Source organism: Heterostelium album, assembly GCF_000004825.1.
Source record: "Heterostelium album PN500 unplaced genomic scaffold PPL_contig12, whole genome shotgun sequence".
In the NCBI taxonomy this organism is placed as follows: Eukaryota; Evosea; class Eumycetozoa; order Acytosteliales; family Acytosteliaceae; genus Heterostelium; species Heterostelium album.
Window position 1 is genome coordinate 1 of NW_008805089.1, and position 15717 is coordinate 15717.

Consider the following 15717-nt stretch of genomic DNA (forward strand, 5'->3'; position numbering starts at 1 on the left):
ATTTATTCATTTATTTATATAATTCATTTAATCAATCATTCATTAGTTTCCCATTCATAGACACATATTTATTTTTTTATCTATATCATAAGTCCTATAAAATTTCAATAAATTAAATACTATACTATCATTTATTAATTTACTAATATTTTTAAACATTAATGATCTAAAATGGTAATCATACAAACAAATATTCAAGACATTTTGAATTCTTTTGGAAGGATCTTTGAATAAGACATCTGCTCCACTGACCACTTACTGTTCTTGAATAACATATTGGATCTGTTGTTGGCACGAATACAATATTTTTCTGGTCCAGAGATGACAGTTTGACGACAATTAATCAATTAAATCATTGTAGAAACTCTGGAAAGTGATGCTATTCCTCTACTATCTACTTTTCAAACCTCAAATACAAAGCATTGAACCTCTTCTATTATTTGGTAAGTTTTGTTAAACTATTTATTTATTATAAATGAATAACTAACTAACCAACTATAGTTAAAAAGAGAATTGTTGAACCCATGGTGAAAGAGAGAAAAAAACAGTCTATTGGTGAAATATCAATATTGCTCATATTAATATAGGACTGATAATGCACAAACGATTTAGATTTCAAGAAAGTTATGGTGGTGATGCACTATTTGAAGTAGATGATCATACATTTAATATTCTAAATCATTTAATCATTTAAAACCATCACAACACACCTATTCACTCAATCAACTAACATCGATTCATCTAATCTTTATGATTAATTCATTAATTTTTTAGATCAACTCAATTGGGGTGTCATATCAATTTGACAATGAAAGTGGTGATCACACCTATCGCAAACCAACCAGTATGATAAAAAATCGGCTAAGTAGACTTACAGATCATTAGAAAGATGAATCGGATCAACATATTAAGAATATACAATTTACAATTCAAACTTCATCCGATATTTTGAAGAACACACCAACCAATTTCACCTATCAAATTATTCATTAGTAATAATAACAATGTAAACAACGAGAATTACAATTCAAATAAATAATTATAAATAAACTATCTAAATAAGTTTTGTTTTTTATTTGATAAAGTAGAGTTGTTGAACATATGTTTATCTCGATAATTCAACATGTATGTTGTTTTGATAGTGATTGTCGATAAAGAGAACTTGAGTTGATGATGTTTTAGGGTATGATTTTAATTGTAGCAGCAGTTCCTTTAATGCCTGGTGTGTTAGTTGTGAATACTTTTGTATTGTATAAAGAAAAAAACAATTCTAATTCCAATTATTATAGGTTTAATATTAAGATACATCTATATCTATAGATAGTGATTTATCATTTTTTTTGAAAATATCATCAATATAGATACATAAATAATATTTGAGAAGAAAATGAATGATAGAATAGGTTTCAACTAAAGATAAAATATCGTTTAATATATATTATTATTATTCTTTTAAATTGATTATTAAATTCTATAACTATTTTTATAAAAACTATAACAAATAAAAAGATTAAAACAAATTTTTTTTTAAGACTCCAATTTTAATATTAGTTTAATATTAAGATACATCTATATCTATAGTATATTGATTGATCATTAAATTTTGCAATGATAGTCACTTAAATTATTTATTTATTTCAACGAATTCCTATTTTGAATTTGTTCAATATTAATTACGACTTTGTAATTGTGTGAAATTATTCTTTAGAAATTCAACTATTTCCAATTTATCATGTGATTTTGCAATTTCATACAGTCGCTCAACGGCTTCTTCATCTTTGAGAAATGCGGTCTTCTCTGCGAGGTACTGAAACATTGGTAGATGACCATTTATGATTGCATTAGAAAGAGCATTGACACTACACCCTTCCGTACGATTTTCAATGAGAAATTGGACCACATGGAAATGACAGTTACCAGCTGCAAGATCTACGGCTGACTGTGAGCATCCTTTGTCCGATCGTTCGTGAAGCAGCTTCACAATATCCAAATGTCCATCCATAGAACTCAGGTCCATTGCTTCCTGTGTGCATCCTTCACTTCTATTCTCCAAAAGGAAGTGAACCACTTGATAATGTCCATTGTAGGCAGCATAGTTGATGGCGTTTGTAGTGCATTTCGCTTGTCTGCTATGAAGGAACCGTACAATTTCCATGTGTCCTCGCGTAGCTGCATTATCTAAAGCAACAGAAGTAGTGGGGAGATGGTTGAACTGATCTAGCGAGATCAGGATATCGAGATGTCCTTTGTCTGCAGCATACTCAGCTGCTAAATTTGGAATAACCTTCATTTCGAGGAGGAATTGAACCGTTTCCAATTTGCCATTGTTAGCGGCCGCATCTAAACCAAGATGATTACAAACGGTAGCTGTTGAATCGCGAGTCTGATACATCCATTTCAAGACTTGGAGATGACCATTGCTCGCAGCGCAATTCATCGATTTCGTAGTGATCTTTACATCATGATTTCCATAAGTTTCAATCAAGTATTTTAAGATATTTAAATATCCTTTGCCTGCAGCTTTGTTAAATATACTCTTTAAATACTTTTGTTCCAATTTTATAATGCTACATAGAAGTGGTTATTGTTATTATTTATTACCATATCATTGTTATCATAATGTTACACTATGTGTTATTATAATTACCTTTTGGGAGTAATACTCTTTGTTTCTTCTGATTTTTGTTGTTTTGTTGTTGGTAATTCATAGAATTGTGAAAGTAAATAGATGATTAAATCCAAGTTACCATGAGTAGCACTCGTTTTTAATGCATACAATATGTAATAGATAACAAACTTTGGATTTCCATTTCTATTGTTGTTTTTATTGTTTTTATTGTTTTTTTTGTTATTATTGTTATTATTATTATTATTATTACTGTTTGATGATGGTGATGATTGTTCTATTTTAAAGAATTTTGTTTTATTTTTTTTCTTCTCGTTTAAAATTGTACATTGTAAAGTGTATCTATTTTCAATAAAATATTTGATTGTCGATTTCAATTGATCGACATAATTATATAGAACGAGTTGCTGTGGACAAAACGCTAAATCACTCCATTTATATATTTCCAATCCTCTGTCTCGATATTCACCTGATAACCTATGAATTTGCTCAAAAATCAATTCTCTTAATACTTTTGATTTAAATAAACCTCTATATAACTGAATATGCATATTTACAATTATTATTATTATTACAATAATTGTAATTAATTTTCAGATTCTTCAAACAAAAAAATCTCTTTGGATAATGGAAAAAAAATTTAAATTAAAATTTTTTTAAGAATAAGAATTAAAAATCTTCGCGCCTTTTTGATTGTAAATATCTTTATGATGTCGATTCCTTCTCAACTTTGATAATCAAATAATAATATTTTTGAATTATAATAAGTGTGAATTAGAATAGTTAGTTATAAAGTTGTAGTAATACTTTTATCGTTAGTTCTTCTGATCTGTTTGGTTTCTATTATTTTCATTCATTTATTAATTTAAATTATTGATTGGTTTGTTAGACTGTTTGAAGATATATGATTTTTGGAGTTGATAAGATTATAATAAATAATTCTTAAATGTTGTTGTTGTTGTTGATGTTGTTGTTTTGATAGTTATTATTTTTTTTTTAAAATATTTCTTAAGCACGAACTTGGAATTTTCCAGCACGAGTTACACTTCTTACACCCTTAAATGGTTTATATTTTTCACTACATGCAAGTGAGTCAACCTAAAGAAAACAAAGCAAATCAAGATGAATTAATAATTGTTATGAATGTACTTTGTTGTAAAAGTTATCAATATCTTACACCTAAACCAGAAATAGTAAACATTGCAATCTTAAATTGTACCATAATCGATGGGTTAGCCTCTGGCAATGGCTGACCTGCAGCTAGTACTACATTACCAGAGAGCATCGGAGTTTTCTCTTTTGGAATCTTTCCGATGTTCCATTTACAAACTTTATCTTCTGTGAAGTGTCCACCTACGTTGGAAGTGAGGTTGACGGCTGTCGTAGTCTTTGGGAATGGAATGGTAACAAATACATTTTCAACCGGTTTATTATTGGTGTTCTTTGAACCGACCAACACATTTACACGACCTCCACCCTCACCAAAACTAATCTGTGGTTTTACATATATTGGTAGTTGATTTATACCTTTAATTCTATAATAATAACAAAAATAAATAAGTATCCAAAGCAATAATCAATAATTATTATTATTATTACTGTTACTATCATTCATACCTATAATTCATTAATTTAAAAGATCCATCTGGTGGGATAAAACTTAATACACGGTCATTCTCCCAACGTGAATATCTGACACATGGATGAAAACTGACATCGTCCAACATTCTTGGATTATTAAATGTAAGTGTTAAGTCTGGCATTCCACTAAGTTTACAGTTGACTTGAATCTCTCCATTGACTTCACATGATACAACAAATCCATTGCTTTAAATTTTAAAAATAGTATATATTAATATTAAAACAACAACAACAAAACATCCAAATATCTATAACTATAGAAAACATACCTATCGATAATACAATCAATCTCTTCAATGATATCAAAGAATATTTCATTAGATGTATATTTAATACCTGTTTTACGCCATTGAATTGCACCTAATGATCCATCTTTAATAAAATAAATAGAAGAAACAAAGAAAAATAAAGAGTTAGATTATAACATATGTTAGTAATGATTAAATAATAATAATAATAATAATAATAATAATAATAATAATAATAATAATAATAATAATAATAATAATAATAATAATAATAATATCATACTTGGTAGATTATCAGAGATGTTGGAAGTACCGGTAACACCTTGTAAGAGATTCGATACAACGTTGGGTGGTTTGATCATTTCCTTGAGGAAGTTTGGTTCGGTTGTGAACGGGAAACCATTGTCAGCCATCTCTTCGATCAGCTGATAGACGTGCACAAAGTTGTCTCTGATGATCGATTCATTCAGGTTCTGACCAAAGTAATCGATAAACACATCGTAGATACGCTGTAGGAAATCGACTACCAACAACGGTGAACACTCATTCTGCAACACACCCAAAAAGTAAATCGTTGTTCTCTTTATATTGACGAGATAGTATTTCGGTGTGGTTATGACCGGTGCTACACTGCTACCCTCGCTTTCCGCTGAAATCTTTTGATCCCAGAAATATTCACAAATCGATCTATTAATGATACCTCTCCAGTGTTTTTCAATAATAATATCACTATGATGATCGATATCGATTATATGATTAGTTTCAAGTCAATTACTTTTGTTTTCTCGAAGATCTGTTGTGTTGCGTAAATAATAATAACTTAAAACATACCCTGTATCAGCTAAAATAAATAAACTACTCAACATTTTTCTATTCTATTCTATTGTTTTATTACTAGATCTGCACTGTTGGGATGATAAGTAAATGTCGATTAATCTATTATTCAATTGACTATTGATTCTTTTAAAAGTTTGGTTGGTGTAAGGTGGTGTGGTAACTTTTTGTTATTAAGAATAATAGTAAAGAGTGGTGGTTTGTTTATTTGTTTATCGAAAGTAATTACAATGTATGATATTGGTGAGTGTGATGTTCTTGTTTTGTTTTGTAAAAGAGGCAGATTATTATTGTTATTAATATTCTACTTTTAAATTCTTAATGCCTGACCTGTTTTTTTTTTTTTTTTTTTTGATTATTTCAAAAATGAATTTTTTTGTAATTTTTTTAGATATTTAAATTATTCATATGATTTTTCTGGAGTTAGTGGGAATAATTAAAAAAATTAATATATACGAGTAATATGATAGTAAAAAGAGATAATAGTAATGGATATTTAGTTAGTTGTTTATTGTTGTATTTCTTTTAAATTAAAATTTTATTTATTTTTTTTGTTTTGGTTTTGCTTTGTTGGCAGATTGATTTGATAGTTTAGTTAGCGGGTGGCTTTGCTTCTTTGATTAATGCACCGAATTGATTGTGAAGAACGAGTATGGAGAATTTCGATACTTCGTTGATGTTGCCGGTGGATACACTGCTGTAGTCAAAGTAACCGGCGATATCAGAGTAACCGTCTTTCCAGAATTGAACATTTCCAGATGACTTGTTCTTCTCGTAGACCTTGATGTAAGCCTTTGCAATTGGTTTCTTGGTTTGTCTTTCGATGACTCTGAGTTGTCCTGCCTTCTCTGTGATCTGAACTGCGATGTTGTTGGAGTATACTGTGAGATTGTGATGAATACCTGCCGAGTGACAATCAACTACGATATTTGAGTTCTTGAATTCCTCTGGGATGTTAATGACAAACGATCCGTTCTTCTCTTGCAATGGGAACGATTCCTTCTTGTTTGGTGAGATGTAGAGGAATTGTCCCATCTCTTGTTGCACGAATGGGTTGGTTGAGAACAACAACTCGATATCCATGATGTAGTAGCTGACGCTGATGTCGCTGAGATTGCTGTAGTTGACAGAGATCGTTCTGTTGGCTTCGAGGTTGACGTCGAACGATGGTTCGGTACTGACGAGCTTGGCATGACGACGGTCACGGTCATTCTCGGATTCCACGACTTCCATGGCGTCGGTGGCATTGTCGTTGACCTGCTGGATCTTGTTGTAGAGGTCACGGAAGAGTGCATTCCAACGTTGGACAGGGAAGTTCTTGTATTTCTCTGCGATTTCTTTTGCTTTGGTTGGCGCTGCGTTGAAGAAATCGAGGTAGGAAATGAGGTAGTCGTATTGGACCTGGAGGTCTGGCAAGCAAGATGGTTCGTTAAACTCATGGACATCGATGCATTCTGTGGATGAGGTTGCAGCGTCGTCGTCTGCTGTTGTCGAGAGGGAAATCGATACCGATGAAATACCATGAGCTACTTCTTGTGTTGGTGTCGATGGAGAAGCGTCGGTCTTTGACTTCTTGGCGAGTTTTCTTAACTTCTTTTCCTCGTCTTCCTTCTTCTTTCTCTCTTCTTTCTCACGCTTCTTGTCTTCCTTCTCCTTCTTCTTCTCCTCTTTGATTCTCTCCTTTTCACGCTTCTTTTCCTCCTTCTCCTGTTGCTTCTCCTCGGCAGACATCTTTCTCTTCTTATCATTGTCACCGAGTTTTGGTGGGAATTCCAATGCCTCGGAGATGGCTGGCGATGGAAGTGCCGGTGATAGTGGGATGGCGACTTCCGGTGAAGTGCCGACTCTCTTCATGATCTTGACGGTCTCTTCGTAACGATCCTGAGTGAGGAGATAGTAGACCAACGAGAGCAAGTCTCTATCCGATGGATTGACAGTGTAGGTCAAGAGTTTACAGAATTTCTTATACTGTTGACTGAGTTTGTCATTCAAAATGGTACGCTTCTCACCGAGTTGATGAGTTCTAGCGTTGACCAGAGGTGAGTATTCGAGGTAGGAGAAATCACCTCTCTCCAATGGGTGAGAGGTCAGCAATGGACTGACAATGACATCACCAACTGGAATGGAACCGAATGAATTATTCAAGAAATCCTGACAGTAGTGAGAGTCCTTGTGGAAGATGGTGAACGACCAAACAGTGTAGTCGAAATGTTTCTTAGATTTAAGAAGTTCAACTACTTGCTTCCAGAATTCATAGTTGGTCAACTTTGGATAGAGATGATGGATTGAAATACGGTTGATGTTCTCCTTGTTGATGTATTCCAAGATCGCTTGGTTAGTACCGTGATTGGCAATGTACTCCCATGACAGTTGATTAACAATGGTTGGCGATGAGACAACATTGAAGGTGAATGGTTCTACCGATGAGATGATCTTGTCCTTCTCAGAGATGTGTGCAGGGAAGTGAGGGAATTGACCGGTCTTTGGGAAGTAGAAGAAGTACTCAAAGCTATGAGTGGAATACGGTGAGAGCTCAATCGATTCGCCACGAGTGTAGAATGGATTTGGGCCGATTGGAACCGATCCCTTTGCAATTTGGAGAAGAACATCCAACTTCTTTTGTTTCGATGAAAGATTTGCGACAACAACCAAAGCACCATACACCTTGCTAGTGAGGAATTCTTGGCTGACGTAGATCTCGTTTTGCTCGTTAGATTCATATGAATAACGGTTGGCTGGATCAAAGAAATGTTGGCTAACCAAAACATTAGAATCGGCGTTCAAAGGAGCACGAACCAACTCTTGATGGAAAACAATAACGGAACTGGTTGGAGTGAAACTTACTTTACCATCACGATTTCTAATGGAATCCTTATCTTTGGTTGAGAATGGAAGATCCAAAACAGAAAGAGCAAACAACGATGCTGTGAAACCAGTTGGTAGTGTAATGTATCTACTCAAGAAAGGCTGTTGATTGTCATTCTCATTGTTATTGTTGTTGTGCTGGGCAACAATGTATTGAACGTAATCTCTCCAGAATTCATTGCTGGATACTATTTGTGGATCGTTGTAATTGACTTTGTAGTAGTAGGTCTCTGCCCATTCTTCGGTCTTTTCGATCTCCTTGTAGATTGGAGCGGGTGCAACTCTTCTCTTTTCCATCATGGCACTCTCACCGTAACTTGGTGGCACTGGAGCGGGCGCTAATGAAGCGAATGACATCGCACCTGGAGGAGCAGCTGATCTCATGTAATTTGGTGTGCAATCGACTGATTCCGCAGCCATTGCCATCGGCATCATTCTATTTCTTGCGCCACCACCAACACCTCCTAGAACCATTTTCTTGGATTTCGATTTCTTGTGATCTGAAGAACTGAATCCTTCGCTTTCCTCAGCCATATACTCATCATTCTCCAAATCATCATCATCATCTTCTTCTTCTTTTTCATCTGATCCATACTCTCTAAGATCACTGATATCATCTTCATCCAATGCATCGAGTGACAATGCAATCTTGAACAACTTATCATAACGAATCGGTGCCAATGGGTTGTATTGCACTGCATCAACGATCGATGTTTCAATATTCTTGGCATGTTCAGGGAATACTTCGGCAAGCAAGATCTTCTCTACGACATTCAAACGATTGAACTCGACGGAACTAGTAAGATATTTGACCAAACGTTCGTAGTCACCAGAGAGATAGTTGTCCATGAATGTCTTGTGCATCTTGGATGAAACGAATGGTTTGACAACTTGCTCAAAGAACTTTTTATCCTTCTTGTAAATGAAAAAGGCGAGTTCATGACAGTAGAACTTGGAGAACTTTTCATTCTTTTGCTCCTGGCTTAGTGATTCCCAATCAACAACGAAAGAGAAATCTTGAAGTTGATCGGATGGCGCGATTGTCTTGACCAACGATAGGAACTTGGAGAGAGTATCATAGATTGTAAATTTGGCAGAGTCAGCATTGGAGATAGTGAATTCCTGACCGGCTGGAACAGTGGTGATCAACTTCTTCTCGGTGAAATGAGCTTGAGCATCGAGTGAACGAATCAAACTGGTATCCTTAAACGATGCATCGGTATGGTCGATAACAACTTCACGTGAGACAACTTTTTCATTGTCGACTGCGGTAATCTGAACGAGTTGACCGGAGCCTGACAACTGAGAGAGTGGAACAACAATGTTACCCTTGGCATCGGGTACCAAATTCAAGATGACAGTGGATGGACTGTTAAGGAACTCCAAGTAGCTTGAATAGCTGTGTGTTTGACTGGTCATTCTAGCGATGGGAGCGGCATTCGATGCGAAACGTTGCATTGGAGCAACACTTCTGTAGTCGGCAGCTTCTTTTAGCGACTCTTTCTGTTGAGTTGTCTTTCCTACAGACCATGGCTGGAGCAGAAGCGATGGTTTCTTCAAAGAATTACCTGGTAGTGTATTCTTGGCAAGCTTTCTATTGAGAATATAAGTGATTTCATCACCAAGAGCACGACCACTAAAATAAGAGGAGTCAACTTTTGCAAAGTTTTGTTGGAGTGTCGGGGTGGCTCCACAAGATAACGAATCGGTGGTTGGCTTGGCAACGAAATAGCTAGAGATGACATGTACTCTTGTTGAAGGTGATGCGTTTCTCACAGAGATTTCCAAGTTCTTCTTATCGGCGGCGGTGCTCGCATTGACGTTCAATCCATGAACCAACGAAGAGTGGTATGAGAGTGCTCTTGAACTATTAACAATGAATCCTTCCTTGATATCACCATCACACACCTCGATTTGGATCAAACTGTATGGACCGTAGACAATCAGATAGTAGAGACCAGGCGCCAACTTTGAAATTTGTATCTCTTTGTTCTCCTTATCCAAATGCACCTGACTCAACAAGTCAGAGACAACATAGCCACGTCTAACTTCATACAAATTGAAAGCCGAACGAGTAACAGTCGATTCATTTCCGAAATATGGAATAGTAATTGTATCCCCACTCTTTGAATAAATTGTTGATGGGTAACGATTTAACAAACGATTTCCAATAACAAAAGTGAATGATGTTTCGGCATAAACGATAATTGATTCAACCTAATAACAATTTAAAAATATAAATGGTTAGTTATTAAAGTTTAAACTAATTAATTATTATTAACTTACATCATGTAATTGACCTAAATGAATAATACCATCTTTATCAGATTGTAACATTTCATTGATATCTTGTCTTGAGATGACATGGGTGATAGCGACTGATACTTGTTTGTTTGCAACACGTTCACCACCCTTACCAATGACATTCAATTTGTATCCATCTTTGGCGTAGCTCAGATGAATATTAGTGATTTGATCGGTTTCATTGATAGAGTTGATTGGTGTTTCATTTTGGAATGATAAATCCTTGTAGTTTGCAGCACCACTCAAATCCTTTACTCTTGCTTGGAATTTAACAGCAACCTTTCCTACATTCTCTGGTACCTTGAACAAATAACTAGATTCCTCTTTATCTGACAATGGGAATGGCTTAACTTCTTTAGTTGTTACAATCTTTTGTTCAGACTATTAAATTTATATAAAAAAAATTATATATATTAGTAAACGTTTGTCATATTTTGTTTGTTTTTTTTTTTAAAAACTTACACTATCAGTTGTTGTAATTGTTAAAATAGTATCTTCAAGGTTTGAAATTGATATTTGAGTACCATTAAGGTAAAGTTTTCCACGTACGACAATAGGTGCTTTCTCACCTTGAATGAATGTAGAGTTCTCCAAGTAGATTCCACCATCGAGTTTGTAGGTTTCACTCTTACGATTGAATGAATCAAAGGTTGAGAAATCATCGGCTGTTAAGATGATGTTGGTATGTCCGGCGTTGGCAGAGAATGGTACTGTGATGTCACCCTTCTCGTCACTCTTGTAGACGTTGCCATCGATGGTGACGCTACACTTGGTGATCTTTACAGAGTCTTCATCCAACACATGAATCAACTGACCGTTCTGATTGACTGCCGACAAGTAGTTGTATCCACCCTTCTTGATGATGGCACGACTCGATTTACCATTGCCAATGAACTCAATGACAAACAAACCACGTCTACCTTTGAGAGTTGGGAAGTCAAAGGAACGTTCCACCGATTGGATGGGTGGCTCGGTGTAAGCGAAAGTATACTCCTGATTGGCAACCAAACCATCGAGTTTAATAGCTGTATCCAACTGTTTCTGTTCCGCTTTGTAGTAGTTGTAAGTATTGATCTCGAATACCTTGACTAAGAGATGTTGTACGTTCTTGATGGCGCATTTAATGATGACGGCGTCGTCCGGGTGGAAATAGGTTGGATTTGCTGGATCGAATAAGATGTCGACACGCTCCTTCAGTTCCTGGACTGCAGTGTGGTCGAGTAGCTGATACCATTTCTCGAGTTCACCTTGATTGGCAAGCAGCTTCACCTCGGCAAACAACGGTTTCAAAAAGGTCGGACGGAAATACTTGAGGTAGTCATCGATCGATTTCTCAGTCTGGAAGATCTTTCTAAAGAATTTCTTGAGCAACTCTTCATCCTCGTCTCTGGTGATCGTTGGAATCGTTTCGTGTAGATAGTCCTTGCTGAATTGTGCCAAGTTTGCTGGTTGTGAGGTAGCAGTGGTTGTTTCGATGTAGTACCAGGTGCTACGTGGCAACTGGCAGTACTGTTTGAACTTCTCCAAGTCATAGTGATTCTGTTGTTTGATTTGGAATTGAAGATAGTGATGGAGAACATTCATTTTGGCGCTATTGAAAGTAGCCGGTAGTTTGTTGACGTAGGCATATACGGTTTTGAAAGTTTGCTCGCCGAGTGCACTCTCTGACTTCCAGTCGGAGACGACCTCTTGTGATGGCAACAATTTGTTAATGTACAGGGTGATGAAACGTGCGTCAACCAAATCTGGCTTGGATGATGAAAGCTTATCGAGATGTGCCAATGTCAGATTGTTAAAGAGACTGCTGTTGCTACGCAAATCGGACTGCAAGATGTACTCGACAATGTTATCATAGACTGGATATGAAACGAGACCGAGTGCAGCTTTGATCTGTTGTGCTGTCAACTTGTAGTTGTTAACAACGTAGGGAATAGCATTGCGTTCGAATCTCAGTTCATTTGGATATGTCTCCAACATATGTTTAACGATTGCTTTCTTGTCAACTTTTGATTCATCCAATTTCGATGGATATGTTGGTGCGTTGTTGTTACTATTTGAATCACCACCACCAGTGGTTGCAGAGGTTGGAGCATAGTGGAATTGCAATGACAATTGATTCTTTAGCGATTCAAACACTGCATTGGAATTGTCTTTGGTGTATCCAAGGAGGAGAGCACGATTACTGATTTCATTGTGAAGACTGTAGTCGAATGCCGATGGATCGTTTGTCCAGTCTTTGAGAAGTTGATCGAAGCGTGATTTGTTCGATTTGTCAGCCAACGATGGATCGACATTAAGTAAATGCAGACAATTATAATAGTAATAGTCAACACTTCCAGCAATCAAAGTATTCAAATGAGTTAATCTCTCATTATTATCACTTGATAAAACATAATTCTCTTCAAATTTAGAATTTGACATATTTTAAAGTGTATCTGTAAAAAAAAGAAAAATATACAATAAACTTTTAACTTTTGTTATTATTAATTACTAATATATATATTTGTTTGTTGGTTGTTTTATTTTAAGTTATTTGTTTAATTTGGTAAGTTCAAATTTGAATTATGATTCATTGTCCAAACCACTCTTACCATCCTTTTATAGATTTTTTTTGTTGTTTTTTTTTTTGAAAAATTATTAAAAAAATAAAAAAAGACATAGGGTTATAATAAAACAAAAGATATTTTTAATAAAAATTAATGTTAATTTATTGTATTATATGAGGTGTCAGACCCTTGTTTTTTATTGATTTTTCTTCATTCATAATTTTTGATTTTTCAAAATAAAAAAACACATTATCCAGGGCTCTTTAATTTGAAAATGATTCTAATAATAAGTGCTTATTTTCCAAGGAGAAATGTATTCTATTGGTAAAAACTCAAGAAAAACCTAGTTTTGACCTAGATCAAAGACAACAACGAAATCGATGGTTTCGCACTTTCACCACTTTATTATTTAATCATAAATATATAAGGTCGAAAAGTAAACAAACCAGATAAATGAAAAAAATATTTATTATTTTTGATTAAAGTTATTTTCAATAATATAATAATATACGAATAATAACTTTGAAATCATTTTTTGTGACTCGGAATTGGTTGTCTTGTTTGGGTGATTAAAAAAAAAATTTTAAAAAATAAAAAGAAATTTCATTTCAAAAAATTTTAATTATATGACATTAAGAATGATCATTTTGTTTAAATTCAGTGTGTGTTTTTATCTTTAAGAAAACCGATATAATAATGTTATCCTCATTCAAAAGTGCTACCAATCTCACTTTGGTAAGTCAACATATTAAAATAACAAAAAAAAAAAAAAACAGAATCATTAATTTATTATTATTATTGTTGCTTTTTTTTTTTTAATTGATCACATGAAATGTCATGGTCAATCATATGATTTAATTAAATGAAAAACAAACAATTATATATTTATTGTTTTCTATATAGAAATCCAATTTAAATCAAACATTTATTAGAGCAATGACTACTTATAGATCGGAATTCGATACTTTTGGTGAGATCAAGGTTGACGATAGCAAGTACTGGGGTGCTCAAACTCAACGCTCATTGGAGAACTTTGATATTGGTGGACCATCCGCAAAGATGCCAATCCCAGTTATCAGAGCTTTCGGTATCCTCAAAAAGTCTGCTGCCATCGTCAACAAGCAATTCGGACTTGATTCAACCATCGCTGACAACATCGTCAAGGCTGCCGATGAAGTCATCTCTGGTAAACTAGATGATCAATTTCCATTGGTCGTTTACCAAACCGGTTCCGGTACTCAAACCAACATGAATGTCAATGGTAACTAATCATATGAATAACAAATAATTATTGGTAAGCCAACAAATTAGACTAATCAAATAATTGATTTCAGAGGTTATTTCAAATAGAGCAATCGAATTGATGACTCACCAAAGAGATTTCTCAACTCAAAAGAAGGCCGTTCATCCAAATGATCATGTCAACAAATCACAATCCTCAAATGATACGTAAGTATTATAAGTAAATGGATAGAAAGAAATAGAGATTAGATAGATTTCTAATTAAAAAAACAATAATAATAATAATAATATGTTAGTTTCCCAACTGCTATGCATATTGCCGCTGCTATGGAGATCAATCAACGTTTGTTGCCAGGTTTGAAGATGTTGTTGGCAGAGATGAGAAAGAAGGAAGAGAGTTTCAGACACATCATCAAGATCGGTAGAACTCATTTGCAAGACGCCACCCCATTGACTCTTGCCCAGGAGTTCTCTGGATATTGCACTCAAATCGAGTACGGTATTGCCCGTATCGAATCGACATTGCCACGTCTCTACCAATTGGCTCAGGGTGGTACTGCTGTCGGAACCGGTTTGAACACCCCAGTTGGATTCGATGTCGCCATCGCCGAGGAAGTCTCGCGTCTCACCAACATTCCATTCAAGACCGCACCAAACAAGTTTGAAGCTTTGGCTGCTCATGACGCCATCGTCGAGGTCAGTGGTGCCTGCAACACCGTCGCCGTCTCGCTCATGAAGATCGCCAACGATATCCGTTTGCTCGGATCCGGTCCACGTTGTGGATTGGGTGAGTTGCTACTCCCAGAGAACGAGCCAGGTAGCTCCATCATGCCAGGTAAGGTTAACCCAACTCAATGCGAAGCATTGACCATGGTCTGCGCACAAGTCATGGGTAACAACACCACCATCTCAATCGCTGGATCCAACGGACATTTCGAGTTGAACGTCTTCAAGCCAGTGATGATCTCCAACCTTTTGCAATCGATCCGTCTTTTGGGAGACGGTGCCGTTTCATTCACCAAGAATTGCGTCGTCGGAATCCAAGCTGACGAGAAGCGTATCTCACAATTGATGAACGAATCACTCATGTTGGTCACCGCACTCAACCCATACATCGGTTACGACAAGGCTGCCAAGGCCGCCAAGAAGGCACACGCCGAAAAGACCACCCTCAAAGAGGCATGTCTCACTCTTGGTTACGTATCAAGCGAGCAATTCGACCAATGGGTACGTCCAGAGGATATGATTGGTCCAATTAAGAAGAAGAACTAAACACCACTAAACAACGACAACAAATCATACAAATAAATAACATTCATAACACAATAACATACTCTCTTAATGATCAATCAATCAATCAATTATTTATTTTTTTGATGGAATGAATTGTCAATACCAAAGAAGATCTTTT

General features: G+C 35.4%; 5 protein-coding genes across 5 annotated transcripts; 2 read left to right on the top strand and 3 right to left on the bottom strand.

Moving 5' to 3' along the window:
* Positions 1-361: 361 nt before the first annotated feature.
* PPL_05259 (uncharacterized protein) lies at positions 362-1556 on the top strand (the record flags this gene model as incomplete). The annotated part of the gene is made up of 5 exons (XM_020576149.1): positions 362-443; positions 588-649; positions 886-992; positions 1086-1125; positions 1533-1556. Coding segments are annotated over 5 exons (315 nt in total), but the record flags the coding sequence as incomplete, so codon positions are not given.
* Positions 1557-1669: 113 nt separating this feature from the next.
* PPL_05260 (uncharacterized protein) lies at positions 1670-3177 on the bottom strand (the record flags this gene model as incomplete). Its single annotated transcript, XM_020576150.1, has 2 exons — positions 1670-2567; positions 2648-3177. 2 exons carry the CDS (start codon positions 3175-3177, stop codon positions 1670-1672), a joined length of 1428 nt encoding a protein of 475 aa, XP_020433399.1.
* Positions 3178-3634: 457 nt separating this feature from the next.
* On the bottom strand, positions 3635-5381 carry apm3 (AP-3 complex subunit mu; the record flags this gene model as incomplete). The annotated part of the gene is made up of 6 exons (XM_020576151.1): positions 3635-3724; positions 3804-4161; positions 4244-4453; positions 4537-4639; positions 4799-5244; positions 5347-5381. 6 exons carry the CDS (start codon positions 5379-5381, stop codon positions 3635-3637), a joined length of 1242 nt encoding a protein of 413 aa, XP_020433400.1.
* Positions 5382-5940: 559 nt separating this feature from the next.
* On the bottom strand, positions 5941-12939 carry abpF (uncharacterized protein; the record flags this gene model as incomplete). The annotated part of the gene is made up of 3 exons (XM_020576152.1): positions 5941-10431; positions 10501-10899; positions 10981-12939. 3 exons carry the CDS (start codon positions 12937-12939, stop codon positions 5941-5943), a joined length of 6849 nt encoding a protein of 2282 aa, XP_020433401.1.
* An 821-nt stretch (positions 12940-13760) lies between these two features.
* Positions 13761-15578, top strand: fumH (class II fumarate hydratase; the record flags this gene model as incomplete). The annotated part of the gene is made up of 4 exons (XM_020576153.1): positions 13761-13799; positions 13968-14325; positions 14399-14513; positions 14603-15578. The coding sequence occupies 4 exons, from the start codon at positions 13761-13763 to the stop codon at positions 15576-15578; spliced, it is 1488 nt and encodes a 495-aa protein (XP_020433402.1).
* Positions 15579-15717: the final 139 nt, after the last annotated feature.